At 43.6% G+C, this 24,672-nt stretch overlaps 1 protein-coding gene across 1 annotated transcript; it reads left to right on the top strand.

Annotated features, from left to right (window-relative positions):
* Positions 1 to 17,830: 17,830 nt before the first annotated feature.
* Positions 17,831 to 21,717, top strand: LOC143624741 (uncharacterized). The gene is made up of 3 exons (XM_077095294.1): positions 17,831 to 18,484; positions 19,994 to 20,288; positions 21,498 to 21,717. Exons 1-3 carry the CDS (start codon positions 17,831 to 17,833, stop codon positions 21,563 to 21,565), a joined length of 1,017 nt encoding a protein of 338 aa, XP_076951409.1. The 3' UTR covers positions 21,566 to 21,717.
* The last annotated feature ends 2,955 nt before the right edge of the window (positions 21,718 to 24,672 follow it).

Genomic DNA, 24,672 nt, shown 5'->3' with positions numbered 1-24,672 from the left:
TCTGGGAAAAACCCACCTACCCAAAAGCCTACCAGGGGTAAAACCCAAACACCCTTAGGATTGAACCGGAGATTACAAAGATCCTGATTTTGCTTTATTGAGTCACTCATACCCTCCTCAAAATGTTATCTATAGGGGATCAAACATTGTTGTCAATTGAAAAACCATGTTTTCTACTACTGCACCATATTAAGAAAGTGGAGATATTTTAAGAAAAAATTAAAAGAGAAAACGTTTTAAGAAGTTTTTATTTGTGACTTTAAATTTCATAAAAGAAAGAAAGATGTGTAAATATAAGAACATAACAACCGGTGTTAAATTATAAATATGTATAGGTTTCATTTGAGTCTCACTCATTTTATAAATTCAGATGTCTTAATCCGGTTCGAGTAGTCTAGATTGTCTTCCAGCTTATTTGATTCTAACGACATGTCGCTATTTTTGGGCTCATCTGATTCTACCGGTATTTCAGTTTATATCCAAGTTGGGCATTATCTATTTTTAACTAGAAGATACAAGCACATCTACTGAAGGAAAAAAAAAAGTAAGAAAACCCTAATGGGCTAACCATAACCTAGACTTTCTAATCTTGGGCCTGCTTGGGTCGCGTTGATTTGTTGGACTTTAATCTATGAATGAGGATACCTCAGCATAAGTCATGCACAAATTATAGTGTAGATAAATCTCGTGCTGGTGGTGCAAGAACTTGATATAAATCGTTAGGTTTTCCTTGGTATAAACATAGATCTAAATATAACATGCTAGGATGGTCAAATTGGTGCAATTTAAGTTTCATGTAGTTTCTTTGGTTTATTGGCAGTGCTCCTCCGAGTTATGGAGGAGGCATGTTTCAGTGTTTTTGGTGTTTGTTTATAAAAGTACACGATTCGAAAAAAAGTTACTGGCATGTCATGGTTCACAGTTTGTAAAGTTTTTATTTTAGTAAAATTATTCGTTGAAAAAAAAAACATTTGACTGTTAAAAACATGGGCATCCTAAAACCCTACATCTCATTCTCTTGTTTCCAAGGTTTATAACCTGAAAATTCCTCAAACAACAAAACCACCACCATCATCATCTTCAACAACCATGAGTCTAGTCGAAGGTTCCTACAAATGATTCATCTGGGGCTTCAAACTCAAAACCTTCATCAACTTTCTCGCCGACACCGGCTCTGTCACCATCTCCGGCGACACCATCAAAATCTATGACCTATCCACGTCATCATATGACAGTTCTTTAAATGCTCTAATATCCACAGTCACACCTCCCCCTCGCCTCGTTCCTATGAAACTTATTCACATCGTTCGATGTCATGTATGTCTCCCTTTACGGCGTGGATCCATTTTTTCATTTGAAAAGTGTTAAGGTGCATAAAAAGGGGGTGAATGATATGTCGGTCAATTCGTCAGGGAGGGTGGCGTTGACGGTGGTTAGGGATTCGGGTTCGGGGTTGGTGAATTTGGTGAGGTGGGAGAGGAGGTTTTTTTTTTTTTTTTTGTCGATTGGGGGAAGGAAGCGTCGATTGTGAAGTATGTTTGTGGTGATGATAAGCTTTTTATGGGGTCAGAGTAGAAGATGTCGGTTCATGATGCCGAGGATGCGAAGTTTAGATATTGTGGCTGTCTATTGTTGACTTGTGGTATGCTTCACATGTAACAAAAAATGAAGAAGCAAAAGATTCAGAACCTTATTCCGTGTACACCTAAATATCGGGTAAATTTGTAACATCTCGTGAATACCCTATTTAACTTTGGGCTAAAAATGACTTTCTTGGAACCTAGAAGATATAAAATGAAATTTTTAGTTTTCTAGACCCATCGCGCTACGCGACGGGTAAGTTATGTTAATCATCCTGCTACGGGATGGTGTTTCCCAGAAATCAAGAAAAAAAAGGGTGCCGCGCTACTCGATAATCCAAGATGAAGGGGGTATCACGCTACGCGATGATCAAGTTAAGTAACCGAGTCCACGTGTCCAACCACGTGTCAACACGTGGCAGGATATAATAAATTGTGGCGTCGCGCTACGTGATGGCCAGAAGAAAGCCCCATCGCGCTACGCGATGGTGGCCAAAATTTGCTTATAAAAGGGTGGCTACGGGTTTGAAGGCAATTCATCTCAAAAACACCATTTCTTACACACACATAACATTAGGAAGTGTGCCCAATCATTGTGAAGTTCTGAGGTCCCGATTTCTCATGATTTGCGCAGGAATTGGAGTTTTGACGCCCTGTAAGCAAGGTTTGACGGATTAAACTTCAATACGAAAGTAGAAGTGCTGGCCGTACAAGCTTAAGTAAATAAACTCCTAATACCCGCATAAGATGGGGGTTTTGATTAAATTATTATTTTATTATTATTATAATAGCTTAGACCATAGTCGGGGGGTATAGCCCAAACCTTGATTACTGATAAGCATAATATACCTTTTCATAAGTAGAGGTTATAGTCAAAGTATTGTTTCTTTGTGATTAAGAAAAAGTAAGAAATGAAATAATATTTCTTTATGATTAAGAAATGTATGCAGATGTTATAGTTAAATTAAAGTTTCTTCTTGAAGAAGAAAACCCAATATAGATGTTTCTTCTTAAAGAAGAAACAAAGTATATGATTGATGAACAAATAAAGAGACTAAAGGTCCAAATGTTTTATAGAAAGAAATGATTTGTCAAAGAGACTAAAGGTCTAATGACTCAATAAAAGGTTTTCAAAATTTGTCATAACATAATCATATTCATTAATACAAAATCACCTTTGTTATGATACAGTACCAATAGTGTTCAACGACTCAGTAGGACTCATCCCATCTCATCGGAACTAAAAATACTCATAGACCACATAATCGAACTTCACTCGCCCTAGAGACAGTCACTTTCCTCATGGTCAGTATGTTTGTAGTGTGCCCACTGTAAATCATATATGTAAGGATCCAGACACATGTGTATTTTAGCCTAAGTGTTTAGTATTACCTTGTATCAAAACGTTTTAGAGGATTTGAACCAACCCTCATGCAAATACTTTCATAACTCTTTACATATGGATAACCGTCCATAATCTAAAAGAGTAAACATTTCATAAACATAGAGGATTCGTACCAACCTTCATATAAAATTTTTTATAACTCTTTACATATGGATAACCCTCCATACCTTAAAAGAGTAAATATCTTTAAAACAATACATAGACGTATTCACATCATAAAAGAAACTTTAAACATAATAAGCGTATACACGCTATAAAAAGTTTAGATGTATTCACGTCATAAAACATATTCGTAGTAAAAAGATTGGGCATATTCATGCCTATAAAACATACTAATACAATAAAAAGGTTGAGCGTACTCACCTTTGTTCTTGATCAGTGTATCTTACTGATTTATGCATTCTTTCTATCTTGGACCCATAGTACAAGAACAACCTTTGTATGAATATCTAGATCAACGATCTAGCTTCAGACCTATAGTCTGTTTCGTATAGCTTAACCTTGACAAATCATTTCTTTCTATAAAACATTTGGACCTTTAGTCTCTTAGTTTGTTCATCAATCATATACTTTGTTTCTTCTTCAAGAAGAAACATCTATTTTGGATTTCTTCTTAAAGAAGAATCTTTAATTTAACTATAACCCCTGCATACATTTCTTAATCATAAAGAAATATTATTTCAATTCTTACTTTTTCTTAATCACAAAGAAACAATACTTTGACTAGCAAGACGTATTTTCCCCACATTTCAGGGAAACAGTAAATGTTAGAACAGACAAGCAAGACAAATTAGAAGATTGATGACATGGTCATTAGAGGTGATCTGATGGCTCAAATATTTTATTTAAAATATTGTGATGAATCATATTTTAAAATAACAGGTATTTGAAATATCAAAACGGGTATTCAATTCTTAAGATTTCAATATAATGATATTTTATTCAAAAGATTTCCGTTAAAAAGAACATAACTCTGATATATTTATCAAATAGGTACCAACTATTGCTCATACGTCTAGGCCCTAGGTTGGGGTGTGACAAAATTACATGAATAAGATAGATCTAACTGTTAGAAGAGACCGAAACATGTTTGTACTCAGTCCCACGAATGGCACCAACATTAAATTCAAGACGACACGACGTCGTCTCCCTGTCTTAAACTCAAAGCGATCCGACTCAGATCCTTCTTTCATGGTAATGTTCATGTTAAGAGGCAGAAGAATATAGTATGGTGATTTGGAGGGGAGATTAACCTCTCTCGTATTAGGAGAACCTCGTATTTATATGAATGGAAATGGGTTGAACCCCACATGGGCCGGCCATAACATGAACTTGCCAATCTTGGGTTGCTTGGGTGGGGTTGACTCATTGGGCTTTGACCCACGAACAGGGACACCTAACAGAAGTTATACAATAATTATAGTGTTTATAAATAACAAATTGATGTGCAAGAATCTGATTGGTCCAAGTGCTGGTCCACGGTCAAGCCACATTAACATTTTTTATTTTTCTTTTTTTAATTCTCTTATGCTATATTTTTAGCTTACTAAATAAGTTACACGATATGTTTGTTACTTAACAAGCTGAACCAATATCGACCGACCGAGCTCCAGCACCTGTCCCCTTGTCCGAATCTAAAAAATTGTAAAACCTAGTTATCTTAAAAATTGCTGTAGCCTTTAAGAGCACCGTGATTGGATAAATGATAAATGCAAATTTATTTAAAATGTGTTAATTTGTTGTATTTGAGTGTTTACAGATTTACTTTTTGTCGTAACCTAACCCAACCGAATTTTCATCAACTCGTAGCCGCACCACTCAAGTTTTATCAATCGAATGAAAGTCGTTTTAAATATACTTTTTAGCATACGAGTGTCAATACCATCATATGCGTCTACTTTTTTAAATTCATTCTTGAAGAGGTAGGTCCCAGCAGAGCCCAGTTGGACCTGCAAGACTCACCTTGAAGAGGGACGTCTTCGCAAGAACCAACTGGTTCCGCAGGACCCACCATGCTTAGAGATGAAGACCTTACGCGCAGTACGCCAGCTGTTCCCGCAGGGAAAGCCTCCCAATGGTGAAGTACCCCGCCTGTCCCCGCAGCTGCGGATACAGGCCATCAGGGAAGGCTACCCGCACTAATATAAAGGCTACACGCACAAGGCACTAACTCTCAATAATTCAGTGTCACCTGAAGGAATGAGCAAGGCGGGAATACTCCCGCCCAAATGAGCCAGTCCGTATGCTTCTGGAAGATCTTTTGTACTATACCTGCCAATGTATGGACAAAATAGACAAGATCTGACCAAAGCAGCCCATGAACCAATCACAGGGTGACAGCTCACCGACAACAGTACGAGGAGGTGCATGCTCTAGTACTGTTTGTCACTATTAGCCGCTGCCTACTCACCAACCCTTGTCGTGGCACGCATATAGCTTGCAGTTGGTGGAAAGGGAATAGTACACAGCCGGCCTTGTCACTATCAGCCGCTGCCTACCCACCAACCAGCATGGCACGTGCGTAGCCCATAGTTGGTAGAACAGGAATATAATACAGCTGGCTGTACCTGCTTGGAAACCTACCTTCGGCTATAAATACTCCAACACCTTGGAACGGTATCTTATCTTCTCTAGCAATCTCTCTTTATATACACATATTCAGAGCAATCTAGTCTGATTCTCACGCCGGAGGGTGGTCACAAGGAGGAACCCCCCCTTCTCAGTGACGAGCTTACGGTGTTTGTTTTGCAGGTCAACTGAAGAACAATCGTCTTTGTCAGACATAATCCTCATGGGAAACATCTACTTAACCCCCAGGTTATCCGTAATCTGCCCGGGGTCACCTAGTGTTTCTTCATTGGCGCCATCCGTGCATAAAAGCTAGAACTAATTCTCAGTTTTTTCAAAAACCTCTGAAAAGATGGTTAACGTTACTCCGGTCCCAAGGCCAGTGAGTGACCAAGAAACCCCGGTAACCACAACCCCAGCTACTGGGGGGAACACCGGCGGTTACACAAATTTTACAAACACTACCCCGGTTACCCAAGCCGGGGCAAGTGAATAAACAATATTTCACTGGGGTTCACTGATGCCCAGTTGGAGAAACAGACGAGGCTCCCTCGCCAAACACTCGATCAAGTTAAGGCGTGGGCCGAAGCACGTCAGAAGGAATTCCAAGCTGAGTTGGATGAACGCTTGCGTTCACTCCAACAGGCTGACGAATTCGGAAGCACTCGACAACAGCTCAACATGAACAGTGAGTGCGAGTACTCGGACGATGATCGAGAGGAATCCGACACCGACGCAAACCCTCGCCACAGGGCGAAAGGGAAGCGTAAGGAAACGGACTTCCAACCAAGAAGGAATTTTGGAGAAACCTTCAAACCAAGGAACTCGGGGGGAAACCCACGTGACTTCTCCAAAACCTTTAGACCAACTGCTGCAAATGCGGGAACGTCCAAGTTTGCAAGGGACATTGCGGAAGCAATCGCCCCGAGAAGTGCCAAACAGATGTCCAACATCGGCACTTATGATGGTATATCCGACCCAGACGATCACTTGAACAGATTCATAGCGGGGGCAACCGTCAGCAACTGGACGGAACCCACGTGGTGTTATATGTTCCAGATGACGCTGGTTGGAGCGGCCAGGGCGTGGTTCGATCGTTTACCGGTCCACCACATCTATGATTAGGCGGACTTTCAGCACAAGTTCAACCAACACTTCAGTCAACAGAGGAAATATACTGAAGAACAGTGGACGATCCTCAACTGCGTTAGAGAGGAGGATGAATCTTTACTAGACTTCATCACTCGCTTCAACTCCAAAAAGCTGAGTCTGGGCAACATAAGTGAAGATCTTGTTCGCACCGCTTTCATCCAGGGCGCCGAATACCCAGAGCTTATCCGCACGTTGACGGGTAAGGACGGCATGCCATCCACATGGGATGCCATCATGACGGCGGCCAAGCGCTTTGCCGAGACGGAGAAGCAACTGGGTAGGGATCTTCCCCAGAGTACACACCTCTACACGCAGAGGACCAGAGAAAACAACGTTCGGACCGCCCGGCAGAACAAAAAGAGGAAGCTAGGTATTTGGCAGTCAAGGGTAAACTTTGACACCACATCCAGCTCTCGCCCTCTCGTAGGTGGAAGGGATAACACGCACCCTTCAAACCGAAAACACCGGTGGACGCCACTCATCAAAAGCGTCACGGAGATATTTGCCACTGAAAAACTCCCATGGCCGAAAGCTCCAGTGATTCGGCAGCGACCTAATGCAGATCAGAGCAAGTCCTGTGACTTCCACGGGACAAAGGGTCACAACACTGAGGAGTGTACATCCTTGAGGGATATTGTTGAAACATTCGTCAAGGATGGAAGACTTACACACCTTGTGGCATCAATCAAGAATGGAGGGAGGAATGATAACCGGTACAAAGGCAACGGACGAAAGCCCGTTGACATCAGCATCCACATGATTCAGAGTAACATTAGAGGAAGAAAACCACGAACGACAGAACCATGCTCGTGGAAGGAAGCTGAGGTGCGCTTCCCGCGAGTGCCAGGAGGACCCAGCAAAGAAGGCTCTATCGTCATCAGAAGCCAGCTGGGGCACTACATCACTTCCCGCACTCTTGCTGACAACGCCGCCTCGTCAACGGTTATGTACAGGCAGTTCTTCGACAAGCTAGACGACGAAGACAAGGAACGCCTGGAAACGGTCTACGCCTCAATGGAAGGGTTCGATGGCAGCACAAACACCCCCATGGGTATCCTATCTTTCCCCGTCATTCTCACGGACGGGAAACACTCCCGCACAGAAGACGTGGACTTCGTCGTGATGAGGAAGCCACACCACACATACGACATTCTCTTCGGGAGAGACGGGATGGTAAGATTCAATGCCGTGGTATCTTCAGTCCACGGCATGATGGGATGGCCAACAGCTGAGGGTGTAGCGATGATCACCGGTATTCCCCAGGTATGCATCGCAACTGTCTCATCTAAACCCAAACCAAAGATGGCTAAACCAACCATCACCGAACCAGAAAAATGGGCCCTCAATGGCAAATACCCTGACCAGGCTGTTACCATTGGCCCAACAATCACTGATCCTACGCGCACCTTACTCAAACGCTTACTACAGAGAAACGCTGACATCTTCGCGTGGACACCAGCTGACATGACTGGTGTACCTCGAAGTAAAGCAGAGCATAAGCTCAAGTGTGACCCGGCTTTTACGCCAGTCATACAAAAGCGCAGAGTAATGGGGGCGGAACAGGCTAACGCGTGTAGAACCCAAGTCAAGGAACTCCTTGACGCGGGCATCGTACGCGTTAGTAGATATCAAACATGGGTTGCAAATCCCATTATGGTACCGAAGGCTAACAAACAATGGCGCATGTGCATAGATTTCAAAGATTTAAACAAAGCATGCCCCAAAGATTGTTACCCGTTACACGAAATTGACCTCAAAGTGGATTCATTAGCACCGTTTCGCCTTAAATGCTTCCTTGACGCATATAAGGGGTACCATCAAATCCACATGGCCGTAGATGATCAGGACAAAACCGCATTTCGGACGCCCGATGTCACATTTTGTTATCAAATGATGCCATTCGGACTTAAGAATGCAGGGTCCACATACCAACGCCTGATGGACAAAGAGTTTCATGCCCAAATTGGGAGAAACTTGGAAGTCTACATGGATGACTTGGTCATCAAAAGCCCTGAGCCAGAAGCGATGTTGAAAGACATCGAAGAAACTTTCAACACGCTCAGAAAGATAAACATGAAGATCAACCCGAGCAAGTGTTCCTTTGGGATGGAAGAAGGGAAGTTCTTGGGAGTCATTGTTACTAAAGATGGCTTCAGAGCGAACCCTGAAAAGGTCGAAGCCATTATCAAAATGGAATCACCTACTACCATCAAGCAAGCCCAGACATTGAATGGACGCCTAGTCGCACTTAACCGCTTTTTGTCAAACCATGCGGATAGGTCGTTCCCATTCGTGTCAACATTGAGAAACTGTTTAAAGAAAACGCACTTCCGCTGGACACCAGAAGCGGAAGCAGCTTTTCAGGAAATTCGGTCACGCCTGATCGAACTCCCGACGCTCACAGCACCAGAAGTGGGGGAGGAATTAATCATATACCTTTCCGTCACAGACAGAGCAACCGGGTCAGTCCTGCTAGTAGAGCGAAAAGTTATCCAGATGCCTATTTACTATGTTAGCCGTGTCCTAACAGACGTAGAAACCCGGTACATTACCCTGGAAAAATTAGTCTTAGCGCTTGTACAGGCTTCACGCAGGCTAAGACGATATTTCCAAGGTCACCCAATCACCATTCTCACCAACTTCAAACTTGCAAACGTTCTAGGCAAACCCGAGTTATCGGGACGTCTAGCCAAATGGGCAATTGAGTTGGGGGAATATGCGATAAAGTACAAGCCAAGACCAGCCATAAAAGGCCAGGTCTTGGCCGACTTTATTGCAGAAGTCCCCGCTTCGCGAAAGAAAGAGTGCCAGGAGGAGGCTCAACCCTCCCCAGCACAGGACATCGATGATGTCTGGCGACTTTACACTGATGGAGCAGCCAGCAACGAGGGTTCAGGCGCAGGGTTGAAACTAACCAACCCAGCAGGCCAAGAATACACTTACGCTATTCGACTGGATTTTCCAAGTACGAATAACGAAGCAGAATATGAAGCATTCTTGGCCGGGCTGAGAATTGCGCGTAAGATGGGAGTGAAAAACTTGGAAGCCCACGTGGATTCCATGTTAGTAGCCAACCAAATAAACGGGACGTACACGGCCGTGAATGACACAATGGCCCTGTACCTCGCACAAGCAAAAACCCTTATGCGCACTTTTAATGATTGTAAAGTCATACACGTCAAGCGTAGCGAAAACAAATCTGCGGATGCGTTAAGCAAGCTTGCATCATTAGCCTTCACCCATTTGGGAAAGGACATCCGCATTGAACTCCTTGGAGCACCATCAGTCCCGCACAAGGAAATTTGTGTCATCCAAACCGGCACAGAAACGTGGATGACACCGATAATAAATTACCTTGCAGCGGGTATACTACCAGAGTCGAAAACACAGGCAAGAAAAATACGTTGTAAAGCATTAAACTATCAACTCATCGATGGCATCCTTTACAGACGTAACTTTCTTGGCCCACTCTTAAGATGCGTGGACAACCAAGATGCTGGCTACCTCCTAAGGGAAGTGCACGAGGGCATCTGTGGAGTACACGCAGGTCCAAGCGCTGTTGTAGCTAAGCAAAACAACGCGGGATACTTTTGGCCGGGGATGCATACAGATGCGCTGGCATACATCAGAAAGTGTAGGTCTTGCCAGCTCTACGCACCCAACACGCATCGCCCGAAGAATGAACTTGTTCCAGTCACCTCTTCATGGCCATTTCAGAAGTGGGCCATCGATGTGACAGGCCCATTTCCTACAGCAGCAGGAAACGTTCAGTTCCTAGTGGTAGCCATCGACTACTTCACCAAGTGGATAGAAGCAAAACCCTTAGCCCAAACAACCGCAAAACATATTAAAAAATTTATTTGGGAATTTATTATTTGTCGTTTTGGACTTCCACAGACTTTGGTGAGTGATAACGGCACCAACTTTGCTGACAAGAAGCTACAAAAGTGGCTGGAAGAACTTCAAATCACCCACACCTTTACCTCAGTGGCACACCCGCAAGGTAACGGTGAGGTGGAAAGAGCAAATAAAAGCATCATCGAAGGCATAAAGAAAAGACTCCTGGAACACAGATCCGGCTGGGTAGACGAAGTTCCACACGTCCTTTGGACAAACAGAACGCTGAAAAAGGCCAGTACGGGAGAAACCCCGTTCAGCCTCACTTATGGCACTGAAGCCATGGTCCCAGTCGAAATTGGTTTACCCTCACCAAGGGTCTTGATTCAGCCAGAAGACAATGATGCGGAAAGACGGTTAGACCTTATGCTAATCGAGGAACGCAGAGACTTAGCCGCAGCGCGTGAAGAAAACTACAAGCGACAAATGCAAAAGTACTACAACACGCGGGTAAAACTCTGCAACTTCAATGTAGGAGACTACATATTGCGTAACAACGAGGCTTCAAACCAAGAGCGCCCAGGAAAACTGGCACCGGTCTGGGAAGGACCGTACATTATCAAAGAAGTTTTGGGAAAAGGCGCATACCGGCTCGAAAGGCTCGATGGCACTCCTATCCCAAGAACATGGAACGGAGCTCAATTACGCAAATGTTACATGTAGATCAATTCCAAACTTGTAAAGAAAAGGCCTAGAGCCACTTCTAATGGAAATGATTCTCCTTTATCACATTGTGTTGATAGCCTTACCTTTATACTTATGAACTTCCCACACTGATATGCCGGTATTCACCGCATAAATATGGGAAGAAGTAAGTCGTTGCGTGTGGAAGGCGGCAAAACCCGCATAAACACATAAAACGGTAAAAATTTCTAAGGAAAAGATAAGGAAAACCTTCACGCAGGTCAGCTATAGGTGAAGTTTGGTCATCCCAATAAATGAAAGTAACGGTCCTACCCGCACAATCATGATAGAGGAAACTGAACATTAACCTATTGGCAACCACGCGTCGAAAGGTTAACTTATTCAAAACACTTAGAAAATTTCAAAGGAAAAGATGAGGAAAACTTCCACGCAGGTCAGATATAGGTAAAGCTTAGCCATCCTACTAAGTGAAAGTGACGGTCTTATCCGCACAATCACGAAAGAGGAAGCAAAACTTTAACTTATTATCTGCCACGTTGAAAAGTTAACTTATCTAAGTACTCAAGAAATTGCTAAGTTAAAACAAAATATGCGCAAAATAAACAAGGCAAGGCATTAACAAATAATCTTTATTCCATCAACATTCAAACATTACAAGAATTGCTGGGTACATACCCGCATACAAGATTAGAAGTCTATACAAACATAAAAATCTACTCTAATGGTGGAAAGGGATCTAAAGTATCAAGCTTCAGGACCACTCCCACTTGGACCCGCACCATCAGTAGAGTGTGGCGGTTCAAGGAAAGCTTTGAGGATAGCTAGCCCATCATCAGCAGCAATCTCGTTTAGCTTCTCCACCACCGGATGCGGGAAGGCGGCATACTGATTCACTGCTTGGTCATACGCAGCTTCAGTATCCACATTGTAAAGAGGGAAGTTGGAAGGCGGAATGCCTTGTTCAACAAACCCTAGACCAAGCAGGAAGCCAGCCTTTTCCCCATCCTCATGAGAAGCGTTGAGGGCTGCGCTCATCGCATCGTCATATGATGTGTTCGTGAACACCCGATGCACAACCTAAAAAACAGAAGTATATCAAAAACTCTTCTAAGGAAAAGCGTAAAGAAATTGTGAAACTGCGCATACCTGAGACAACGCTTCTCGGAGAAGCCATTCCTTGGTAACCAGAGCCTCCTGGAGGGCAGCTTGAGCTTCATTACGGGCGCGTTCGGCTTCGTTCTTTGTAAGGTTGGCAAGCAACACATCTTTGGCTGCAGCCTCTTCGATGCCCTTTAGCTTACGCTCAGTGTGGTCAAGCACCCCCCTCTGGTCCAAGATCTTTTGGAGCTTCTTGGCATCTTCCATGGCCAAGGCATCATGAGCCTGCTGGAGCCTCTCTAATTTGGCTTTAAGTTCCTTATTCTCGATGCGTAGAGGCTCAGCAGCAGCTTCAGCCTTGGTGGCCCTCTCGGTTGCGTTCCGTTCAGTTTCCTTAGCCAACCGAAGCTGTTCATTAACAGCTTGGGCGGCCTTGGAACGGGCCTCGAGACGAGCCTGAACTTCAACCTCAAGGGCCTTGAAGGCCTTCTCCTTCTCCGCAGCAACGGCGGAGAGCCTCCTGTTCTCCTCCCGGACAGCCCGCGCTTGAGCTACTTCTTGGATACGAGCTGCCTTTAACTTGTCGTTTTCACGATAAAGCAGCTCGACGCGCGGCCGCATCCGGGCTACGAGAATGCGGAGCTCATTTGTCAACCTACCCTCCTGGTAGCTTGACATTGCTTCCCCCAGCGCCCCACTTGGGGTGGCGTGGCGCGCCCACTCGACGCATTCCACAGGCGTCCGAAGGGTTGTTCCTCGGCGGATGTTCCATCGTGGAACATACACTTCATTGGAATCCGACACTGCAAAAGCAAAAAGCAGTTAGGAAAAGATGATAAAAAAAATATAAAATAAAATAATAAAAGGCCAAAATAACCCTACGCACCTGTAGTGTCGACGACAGGCCTGTAGCCGCCAAACCCATCACCCGAACCTAACGGATATCCATCCAAGAGGTCAGGCAGATGGGAAGGAGGCAGAGATTGGCTTGACGCCCAACCCCGGACATACCTGAATGACCGGCCGTAGTCGCCGGCGCCGGAGGAGGCATAGCGGAGGCCGCCGTGGTAGAAACCAACGGAGGTGAACTCACCGGAGGTGAACTCACAACCGCGGCCGCGGCTGTGGAAGAATCCACAGAAACACTCACCGGCGGCTCAGTGAAGGAATCAGTGAATATGGCACTGACAGCCGGCGGAGACGTCGTCACAGTTGGAACAGTTGGCTCAACCGGGTGAGCAACTGAACCAACAACTGAAGCAGGCGCAGTCGCCTGGGTCATCGCCTCAGGTAGGTTGACCAAATCTACCGTCATGGGTCCGGAGGTGCTCCTCCCCGCTCCACCCTGGAATGCGGTAGCATCCACGCCTGCACAAAGAAGATATATAAGTATAATGGCGGAAAGTTATGCAGTTAAGATAAAGGAAGTATACTTACGGGTCCTTTTGAGCTTGAAGGTGCGAACGGGCGGGGACGAACCCGATGGAGCCGGCCTCTTCGTACTGGTCACCGTCGTTGTGCTGGGCTGCTCGGAGGTGACAGCCATTTCAACCTCCAGAGCAGTGGTCTCAACACCACCCGGGTTCCCCGCCGCCTCTTCATTCTCGGTCTCCGACTCAGACCGGTTCACCTGGTCGGCAGTGGAGGCTACCTTCGCCTTGCACTTCCCGCCAGCAGCCTTCTTCTTCCGCGCAAGAAAAGGACCATCTGCGGATTTCTCATCAGAAGATGACAAGATTAGAGGAATTCCAGCAGAGGTTTCAGCATTCAGAGGGCGAGGGTTAAATAGTCTTTTACCTGGCCGCGTGGCGCTCAGTATTTCGTGGCCTGGCGGGTAGGCCTCCACAAACCGATCCGCAGTCTGCGCAAGGATGGGCAATTCGTTCTTGTCAAGAGCACGAGTACCCAACCGAGCGGGACCGTCAGCTTCCCGCGGATGCAGGAGGGACTGCAAGTCATTTCCCTCTGAAATAAAAAGAAAAACAGTTAGAAAAAACCTTAAATCAACAAAGAAGACGGAGCATACCGTAAGGGATAAAGTTCAAACCGTATTCAAGTACGATGGGAATCTGTGGCGCATCCGCCCCAGCATCCTTCCACACCCTGCTCATACCGAGCATCACCATCCCGGACTCCGGAAAGCGGTAAACCGGAGTCTGGATCCGGGAAATCTTGGAGAACCATTCCGCCTCCTGGTAGTTGGAGGCGTGAAGGCTGGGGAGAGCTCTCCCGTTCTTAAATGTCATCGCTATAAGGACGACACGGGGCAGAGATGTAAAAGAACTCCCGCTTCCAAGACCGAAGACTGCGCTCGGTAGCGCAGATCTTCAAACCCTTGATCCGGGTGACCAGGGTGTACCAGCCTCGGATGCACCTCCAGGAGTAGAAGGTCATCAGGCGGTCGACGTGGGGATCCACGCCAAGAATGAGGCACACCCACTCAAAATGGCGGATCTTGGCGATCGCCATTGGGTGTACCTCCGTCAGGTGCACACCGTGTCTATCCAGAACACGGTATACAAATTTCGTCAATGGGAACCTAAGATTCCCATAGACGAAGAAGGCGGCATATACCCCTATTTTGCCCTTGGGGGCATCGTACACCGTCTGGTGTGGCTCCGGAAACTCAGGCTCGAACGGCTCGAGCATGAACTTCCGGACGATGTACCGGTAAAGCTCGATGGGAAGAGCACACTGGCATTCGCCAGCAGTGCTCTTATCGTCCTTATCGGACGTAGACGTCGGGTTCTCGACATACAAGTCAGACTCCTCGACGGTAGCTTCTGGATCATGAGTAGACGACATGTTTTGGAGGTAAAGAAGAACGATTTCAGGAGAATGCTCGACAGAAAGTTAGAGTATTCGCCGGAAATCGCTTAGAAGATGAAGAAAGAAGTGAAAGTGTGGATTACCATGAACCCTCTCCCCCTTTATATACTCATCGCAATGAATGCGATGAATTTAATGCGGAGGAGAGAGAATAGAGCTGGTGCAATGAAATTATGACACGTGGAAAAAGCAAGCTGGCAACAGCTGTTGACGGGACGCGCGCTGTAAAATCCGCACCCACGCGCCCGAAAAATCGAGCCCACGCGCCTGAAAAAGCGTCTGGAATGATCATATACTGTCACGTCGTCATAACTTCCTGCACGTCCTGAAACTGTCAGAAGAAACCGTCAGACACTAACGTCCCTTCAACAGTCTGGACTGTTCTTATCCTTTCACCAACTCTTCGAATTTCAAAGAAATTCAAAAAGATTCAAATATTCAAAAATAAGAGGGAATATACCCCCTTACCTGGGCAACCAAGTAACTATAAGACAGGTGTGGGTACAGTGTCAAAGCAAAACCCTTCACATACTTAGCACCCTCAGGGAATGGACGCCAAGAATACCTTGGAAGTAAGATAACTATAAGACGAGTGCGGGTACAGTGTCAAGGCGAAACCCTTCACATACTTAGCACTCGCAGGGAATTGAAACCAAGAAGGATCTTCTGGGCCATGCTTGCGGAAAGGGAAATAACATCCCCGCATAGCGGGAACGTTGAGAACTAGATTGTTTGAAGCTCCAGGATGGAATTGGTTCTTTAACATAATTGATCACTATGTTTAAAACTACCAAAACCTCGTGGAGAATCTACACAAGTGAAACTCAACGCTCCTGACTTGCGAGGAGGTTACACACCTACCCGCATCATACCCAAATATCAAGCAGAAAAGTCGGGAATTTCTGCACGTGACATTAGGGAAACCGCGGGAAGAATCCCCACGGACAACCTTAAAACTAAATCTTTTTCAAAACCCCTTGCTTAAGTCCAAAGTTCACCTCACTTATTAACAATTCATGAGAAGAACATTGGACTGGGGGGACTTGAAGAGGTAGGTCCCAGCAGAGCCCAGTTGGACCCGCAAGACTCACCTTGAAGAGGGACGTCTGGGCAAGGACCAACTGGTTCCGCAGGACCCACCATGCTCAGAGATGAAGACCTTACGCGCAGTACGCCAGCTGTTCCCGCAGGGAAAGTCTCCCAATGGTGAAGTACCCCGCCTGTCCCCGCAGCTGCGGATACAAGCCATCAGGGAAGGCTACCCGCACTAATAGCAAGGCTACACGCACAAGGCACTAACTCTCAATAATTCAGTGTCACCTGAAGGAATGAGCAAGGCGGGAATACTCCCGCCCAAATGAGCCAGTCCGTATGCCTCTGGAAGATCTTTTGTACTATACCTGCCAAGGTATGGACAGAATAGACAAGATCTGACCAAAGCAGCCCATGAACCAATCACAGGGTGATAGCTCACCGACAACAGTACGAGGAGGAGCATGCTCTAGTACTGTTTGTCACTATTAGCCGCTGCCTACTCACCAACCCTTGTCGTGGCACGCACATAGCCTGCAGTTGGTGGAAAGGGAACAGTACACAGCCGGCCTTGTCACTATCAGCCGCTGCCTACCCACCAACCAGCATGGCACGTGCGTAGCCCATAGTTGGTAGAACAGGAATATTATACAGCTGGCTGTACCTGCTTTGAAACCTACCTTCGGCTATAAATACTCCAACACCTTGGAACGGTATCTTATCTTCTCTAGCAATCTCTCTTTATATACACATATTCAGAGCAATCTAGTCTGATTCTCACGCCGGAGGGTGGTCACAAGGAGGAACCCCCCCCCTTCTCAGTGACGAGCTTACGGTGTTTGTTTTGCAGGTCAACTGAAGAACAATCGTCTTTGTCAGACATAATCCTCGTGGGAAACATCTACTTAACCCCCAGGTTATCCGTAATCTACCCGGGGTCACCTAGTGTTTCTTCAATTCTCATTACCGTTACGAAACTAACAAATACCGTCTAAATTAATGTGCTGCACCGTCACTGGTTCTGTTATCTAGTTATCTCAAAAACCTCAAAACCGTTTTTAAGAAAATTGTAAAATATACATAACATACATTTCCTTGTTTTATATTCATCCAATGTGGTGTAGTAGTAGGGAGCTTGGGTTTCTCAATGGAGACTCAATTCCCACTTACGACACTTTGGGGGATATGGGTGGCTCTATGAAGGAAAACTGAAATCTTTGTGATTTTTAGTTCGATCCTGAGGGCATCCGGGTTTTACCACCAGTGGGCCTTCGGGAGATGGGTTTTCCCCGGAACTGGAGATAACTTGGAGGCGCTCTAGGGCTCCGTGCGGTTGGGTTGGGCCAGCTGGCGGTGGCCTTTTGCCATTGGGTCACCCCGTACGTAGGCATTCTATGTTTGTTGACCGTTAAAAACAAAATACATTTCCTTGTTTTTATTTTTGTTTTATATAATTAATTGAAAATAAATAATAAGTATTTGTTTTTGTTTTTATTTTAATTAATCATTAAATAACAAAACGAATTCTCATATTTGACATAAACATCCTAAAACCCTAAACCCCTTTACATCGCAGCCTCTTCTTCATCGTTGAACTACAAATCGATCATCATCATCTTCAACGATGAGTATAGTTGCAGGTTCTTACGAAAGATTCATCTGGGGCTTCAAACTCAAAACCTTAAAACACTCATCCGAAACCCTAACCTTACCCCCCATCTTCTCCTTCCCATCCCACCTCTCTCCGATCAAATCCCTCGCCGTCGCCGGCTCCGTCGCCGTCTCCGGCGGCTCCGACGACACCATCAAAATCTACGACCTCTCCACATCCTCCGAAATCGGTTCCTTAAGCGACCCCACATCCACCGTCACTTCCCTTGTTCTATTCACCCCGCCCGCCCTCGCCTCGTTCCCGCGGAACCTATTCGCCTCGTTCGGCGACGGTTGCGTGTCGCTCTACGACGCGGACCCGTTTGTTCATTTGAAAAGTGTTAAGGTGCATAAGAAGGGGGTGAATGATATGTCGGTGCATTCGTCGGGGCGGGTGGCATTGACGGTAGGGCGGGATTCGGGATTGGGGATGGTGAATTTGGTGAGGGGGAAGAGGAGCTTTTTTTGTCGGTTGGGGAAGGAAGCGGAGATTGTGGAGTACGGGTGTGACGGGGAGAGATTTTTTATGGGGACCGAGGAGAAGGTCTCAGTTCATGATGCCGAGGCTGCGAAATTGGTAACGGAATTGGATGCGAAGAAGAGGGTTCTTTGTGTCGCGCCTGCCATGGTCGGTTTGGTTTATTGCTTTATGTTTATTATTATTATTATTATTAGAGAAACTTACTATTTGCGTCTTTGTGGTTTTAGGGCGGAGACACAATGAGTCCTGAAAATTTTTTTGAACCCCGTGGTTTCAGAAACGAACAATTTGAGTCCTCGTGGTTTCAGAAACGAAAAATTTGAGTCCTAGTGGTTTTAATAAAATGAAAGTTCACCCTGAAAGTTAAGTAACGGCAGGGACTCAAATGGTTCGTTTCTGAAACCACGGGGACTCAATCGGTTCAAAAATTTTTTCGAGGACTAATTGTGCCTCCGCCTTAAAACCACAAGGAAGCAAACAGTAATTTTCTCTTATTATTATTATTATTGTTGTTGTTGTTGTTGTTGTTGTTGCTCTATTTTTGTTGATTTATGCTTGATTATTTAGCCCGAATGAGTTATAACTTATAAGGATAATGCTAATACATAAATACACTTTTTATCTATTGATTATTATCAATAATTTGGAGATTGATGTTTTGTAACAATTTATGGAGATTTAGGGGTGCCCGAGTTGCTCACGAGCTACTTGAGCTTGGATTGATAAAATCTTGAAATGAGCCGAACTTTTTTGAGGTCAAGACTCAAATAAAGCTCGTTTACTTATCGAGCCCAAGCTCGAGCTTGTGTATGAGGCTCGTCGAGGCTTAATAGGTCTTGTGTATTTTTTTAGTTTTACTTCTTTTGGGTTTCTAATTATTAATTTTAAACTGCACAACCGGGCTCTAGGCAGACTTTGGCTTGTTTAAGGTACTACATGAGCTCGTGACGAGCTTAGACTCGTTTAAGGTTTTTTTCAAAGATATAAAAATAAATAAAAGCGTGTATAAAATAATTAATATTTAATAAATGAGTGAGTCGAACATGAAAAAACAACTGATGAGCCGAGCTCGGGCCATAGAAAAAGAGCTTGAAACGAGCCAAGCTTAATATATGGTCCAACTCGAGCTTGGCTCGCTTGGCTCGTGTACACGCCTAAGGAGATGTTTGTTGAGGTTACTTCAAGTAGTTATATATGGTTTTCTTAAATGTTATATTTATCGTTTGCTTGAAGCAAGGTTATTGTCACTCGAATTGGTGTATACAATTTCCCTTAGATTGTGGTTGAAGCATGATTCCATTGTGCAAATTGTAATCCGAGCTATAAGAAGTAGAATTTGGACATTTGGCCGAGGCTAGGTTGTTTCTGTTTGTTAATTCTATAGTTGAAGGGATCAAAATTATGAGATTTCATAGTTTTGATTCCTACAGCTCTATAGTTGGCAAAAAGAAAACAATCAAGCCACAACCAAATGTTCAGTTCATACCTTTTAAAGCTCCGGTTACACTTTACACAACGGAATCACACTTCAGACACAATCATATACACCAATTTGATTGAAGTGAACTCTAATTCAGACAAATGATAAAATACAATACTCTATATTAAGGTTTATAAAATGCAGCATTATCTAAAATAAACATGAAATTGTGACAGAATGGACTCGTATACACTGGTGGAGAGGACAGGAATCTAACCGCATGGGATACGGTGAGTGGGAAGGTGGCGTATTGCATTGAAGATGCACATTCGGCTCGTTTAAAAGGCATCGTGGTTCTATCTAAGATTGATGGGGCGTCAGAGGATGAACCGTTTTTGGTGGCGTCTGCTTCATCAGATGGAATCATACGTGTTTGGGATGTTCGCATGACAAATAAAGATAAATCAACACCGTTGGCTGAGGCTAATACCAAATCTAGACTCACTTGTCTTGCTGGTTCTTCAATAAAATGTGAGTTTTCTATTTTTCTTTTGTTGTCTTTAAGATGTTTTCTAATCTGCTAGATGTGGGAAAATGGGCAGTTTTGGTAGGGTTGTAAATGAGCCAAGGCACTTGTGAGCTACTTGAGATCGGCCCGTTAATAGCTGGAATGGAGCCGAACTTAAAACGGGCCTGAGCCTACTAAGCTTGTTTATTAAACGAGCCTGAGCTTGCTCTTTACTTATCGAGCTCGAGCTGGCTTGCGAGCCAAAACGAGCCTATTAAGTTTTTATTTGATATATGAAATATACCTTTATATAATAATAAAATAAGATATAAAATTATGATAAAAGTAACAAGAAATGTACACTTCGCCGTATATAAAATTATATTTTATAAATATAGATTCATTAATTATCAAATAATAAACAAGCCTAGCCGGAACCGAACTCAAGCTTTTGAAATAGAGGTCAAAACGAGCCCAGCTCAAGCTCGCCGTAAGTTAATCGTGTCGAGCTTGAGCCTAATGGAGCTCGGGTTCGGCTCGTTTACACCTGTAAATTGGGTTTGGGTTCAAAATGGGGTGGTTTTTGGTATGGGTTGTGTCAGCTTCACCTGTAAACACTTTTTAAAATTTTCTGTTTTTTAATTATGATTTTCTAAATAGTTACTGTGTGATGTATGATTAAAAAAATTTGTCATTACAATAATAATCTGTGACTTACAAGTTAAAACTATTTACTTTTTAGCTGATTTTTTATGTTTGACCTGGCAAGTATATATATATATATATATATATATATATATATATATAACAATTAAATAGTAATTGAGCTCTAGCTTTACAAAACAGAGCTCCAAACTAGCCCAAGATCAGTTAAGCGAGTTGGACTCGAGTCTAAATGAGCTCGGGCTCGCCACGGCTCGGCATGTTTACACCCCTTGTTGGGCTTAAACATGTCAACCGGCCTAAGTCGTTTAGTTAACCGGCTGCAGATAAAATGGCCAACCTGTTTAAATTACAATAGAAACTTGAAACTCTAAGCTTAACCTGCAACCCGTTTAACCTTTTTACAATCCGTTTACAACCCCATCTTGTTTGATCTATTTAATGAAACAGCTTGCCTAGTTTATGAGCGCCTGGTTTAGGGTTGAATTTTTTGATAAGGTTAATTAACCATGACGTGTTTGGGTCCGATGACACCAACCCGCTAATCTGCTTGATATCTTACTTTCCAGCTATGAAGAAGCGTTTTGGTGGTTCAAGTGATTCAAATAAAGAGCGGGATGAAGTAACCGAAAAGTAGTGGTATTCTTGTAATTTACGGGTTGTGTTTTCTGATGCACCCGTTTTAAATTTTGATGATTTTCGTGATGTTAGATAGCGTAAACAGTTGGTGGGTGATTTGTTGATTTTGTCTCGGAGCATATGCATACGGTCTTTAGTGTATTATATATATCTGATCATTTATACGTACAAGGCTTTTAATATATTATATTATTATTGACTTCATGGACTCATGGTTTCATGCTTTGTTGACCAAAACAAGTCTTATAATGTCAAAAGGTATTAAAAATTAAAAACTAAATGGGGAGAATGGTCAAACTTTGCCTGGAAATGAATGATGCACCTTTTCACCAAGATGTGCCACATTGTTAGGTCAAGAAAATCATGAGAACGAACACTTTATTTATTTAGTTGCTTTTTAGCATGAATGTAAAAGTCGCACCTAGGTTGAGTCGGCGTAACGGTTATTCAGGATGGAAACGAATTGAAATAATTTACAAATTTGCCACCGTGCGGTTTTTGAAATCAAGGGTGTGAGGTGTCGCGTACGTAATGTACGATAAGCTATTAGTGTATTGGATCCTTAATATATATATGTGTGTGTGTTCGTAAAATTGCATTTAAATTCTAGTATGATTAATCCTAATTAATCGCTAGTTTCTACCGCGCCGTCCTACTATCGTCTACCTAGTTCCACAATATTGCTTTTGAGAAGCTTGAGTTTGTAAACGCAAAACAAATACCTAGTTCCTGGAACCGGTTCGGTGGAACCGAACCGGAACCGAACCGGTTCCTACCCGTTTTTCGTAGGAACCGGTTCGGTTCCGTTTCAACCCGACGATCCGGAACCGGTTTGACATGTTTGGAGGTGGACCGGGTAGGAACCGGAACCGAACCGGAACCGGTTCTGGAACCGGTTCGACCGGAACCGGTTCGGAACCGGTTATAGCCGTTGGAGTGGTTCTAGCCGTTGGGAAACGGTTTTATGGCCGTTTTTTGACCGTTGGGGTCAAAAATGGCCGTTTTTTTGGCTCCCCAAACACCCCACTACTAGTATAAATAGGTATTTGGTGTAATGGGTTCATCACAACACTCAAAACGCAAACCCGAACGCAAAAAAATACAAAAAAAACGCTATTACAACGTTCTGAGTTCTCTAATCTCTTGTTTTCTCTTCTTCTATATTCATATTTGTTGTTATGGCTGCCTCACAATCATCGGTTGGTCAAGGTTCCACCGCCGGACCAAGTTTCGTTCGTATTGTACCTCATAATCGTAATCAAGAGATTTGGTGCAATTGGGATTTGGTTGAATTGAGTGACCATTCATTGAAGGCTCGGTGCAAGTTTTGTGGGATTTATTTAAACCCACTTTCGAATTCAAATTTGAAGAAACACATCGAAAGACCGTATTGCAGGGCGTTGAAACAGAACGTCGAGTCGCAACAAACGCAAATGGATAGTGAAGGCGGAATATTTACATACCAAATTGATCGAGTTCAAGATCGTATGGCGAAGTTTGTGATTCAAGAAGCTTTGCCGTTTAGCCACTTCGACAACCCTCGCTTAACCGCCATGATTCGAGATACGCTTCAACCACAATACACTCACGTAAGTCGTCATACTCTTAAACGTTATTGTTTAAAATTGTGGAAGAAGGCCAAAGAGGTACTAATTGCATATTTTGAAAATATAAATACGGGAATAAACTTAACTACTGATGTTTGGTCGGCTCCACATGGTCTACCCGAATCTTATCTTTGTGTCACCGCTCATTGGGTAGACCCGTCATCGTGGGAAATGATGAAACGCACCATTGCTTTCGAACTCTTTGAGTATCCACATACGGGAGATAATTTGTTTGAAATTTTAGATTATGTTATAAAAACTTATAAACTAGAAAATAAAATATTTTCAATTGCATTTGATAACGCGTCGAATAATACATCGGCGGTTGATAAATTAAAATTAAAATATACGCCGATTTGCAATGGTGTATTTTTTCACTCAAGGTGTGTTGCACATATCATTAATTTAATCGTGCAAGACGGACTTGCTTCGGATGAGGTTACATCGGTTATAAACGATTTTAGAGTAATGCTACATGAAGTTTTTAAGAAAAGTAAAAAAAGACAAATGGATTATAGAAAATTTTGTAAAGATACGGGAAGAAAAGCTTTGGGAGCTAATTGGGATGTACCTCATCGATGGAATTCCACTTGCATAATGTTTCAAAGTGCTTTGAAACAAAGAGACACTTTACAAATGTTTCATTCTAGTCTTGCCGAGAATGATTTGGCAATCCCCTTTTCAAATGAGAAATGAGAAATTATCAATGACTTATCGACTTTTCTTGAAGTTTTTAAAACATCAACTACGAAACTATCGGGAACGTATTATCCGACAAGTCCCTTGGTTCTTTCGGAGTTATTTTTAATCGTTAACAATCTTAAAGAATTTGAAAATAAAAGTCCAATGTTTTCAAACATCATATTACCAATGAAGTTTAAATTAAAAAAATACTTTCTTGAATTGCCACCGATTTTTACTTGCGCCGCCGCTTTAAACCCAATGTTAAATGTTACGGGGGTTGAATGTGTGATAGACGAAATTTTTTCAGCCTTAGATATGCATGAAGTTGACCCAAACTTTTCAACAGAGGCACAAAATGATTTTAACTTGAATTTTAAATTTATGTATGACTCTTATATAAATAAATATGGGTCAAACATACACATGCCTACGCCGGGGGGGTCTTCATCAAGTTCAAGTGCTCCTAGAGTACGAGACCCCATGATTAGCCTTATGAACACCGTTCGCAACGTAACGGCTAAAAAACAAAGGGGTAACACCCCTTCAAGCGAACTAGGAAGGTATAGTGCATATGATTTCTCTACCGGTTTATCCGAAGAGGAATATGGCACTTTTGATGTTTTGGCTTGGTGGAAGGTAAAGGAAACCGAGTTTCCGATTCTTGCCACCATGGCCCGTGATTTACTAACCGCCCAAGCTTCTACGGTAGCTTCGGAATCTGCTTTTTCTCTTAGTGGCAGGGTAATATCGGTGAGAAGAACAAGACTGAATTCGGAGTCGGTGGAGATGTGCATTTGCTTGAAGGATCACTTGG

The sequence above is a fragment of the Bidens hawaiensis genome, unplaced genomic scaffold, assembly GCF_021521415.1.
Source record: "Bidens hawaiensis isolate Kalapana, Puna unplaced genomic scaffold, B.hawaiensis_p1.1 tig00003961_1, whole genome shotgun sequence".
NCBI classification, from domain to species: Eukaryota; Viridiplantae; Streptophyta; class Magnoliopsida; order Asterales; family Asteraceae; genus Bidens; species Bidens hawaiensis.
This window is presented reverse-complemented; position numbering and strand designations above follow the sequence as displayed.

Excerpts from the sequence above, each read along its gene's own strand:
- LOC143624741 (XM_077095294.1), top strand. The coding sequence starts at position 17,831 with ATGAGTATAGTTGCAGGTTCTTACGAAAGATTCATCTGGGGCTTCAAA. Across the intron at positions 18,485-19,993 it reads TTTGTGTCGCGCCTGCCATG|AATGGACTCGTATACACTGG; the intron begins GTCGGTTTGGTT and ends AAATTGTGACAG. Across the intron at positions 20,289-21,497 it reads TGCTGGTTCTTCAATAAAAT|CTATGAAGAAGCGTTTTGGT; the intron begins GTGAGTTTTCTA and ends CTTACTTTCCAG.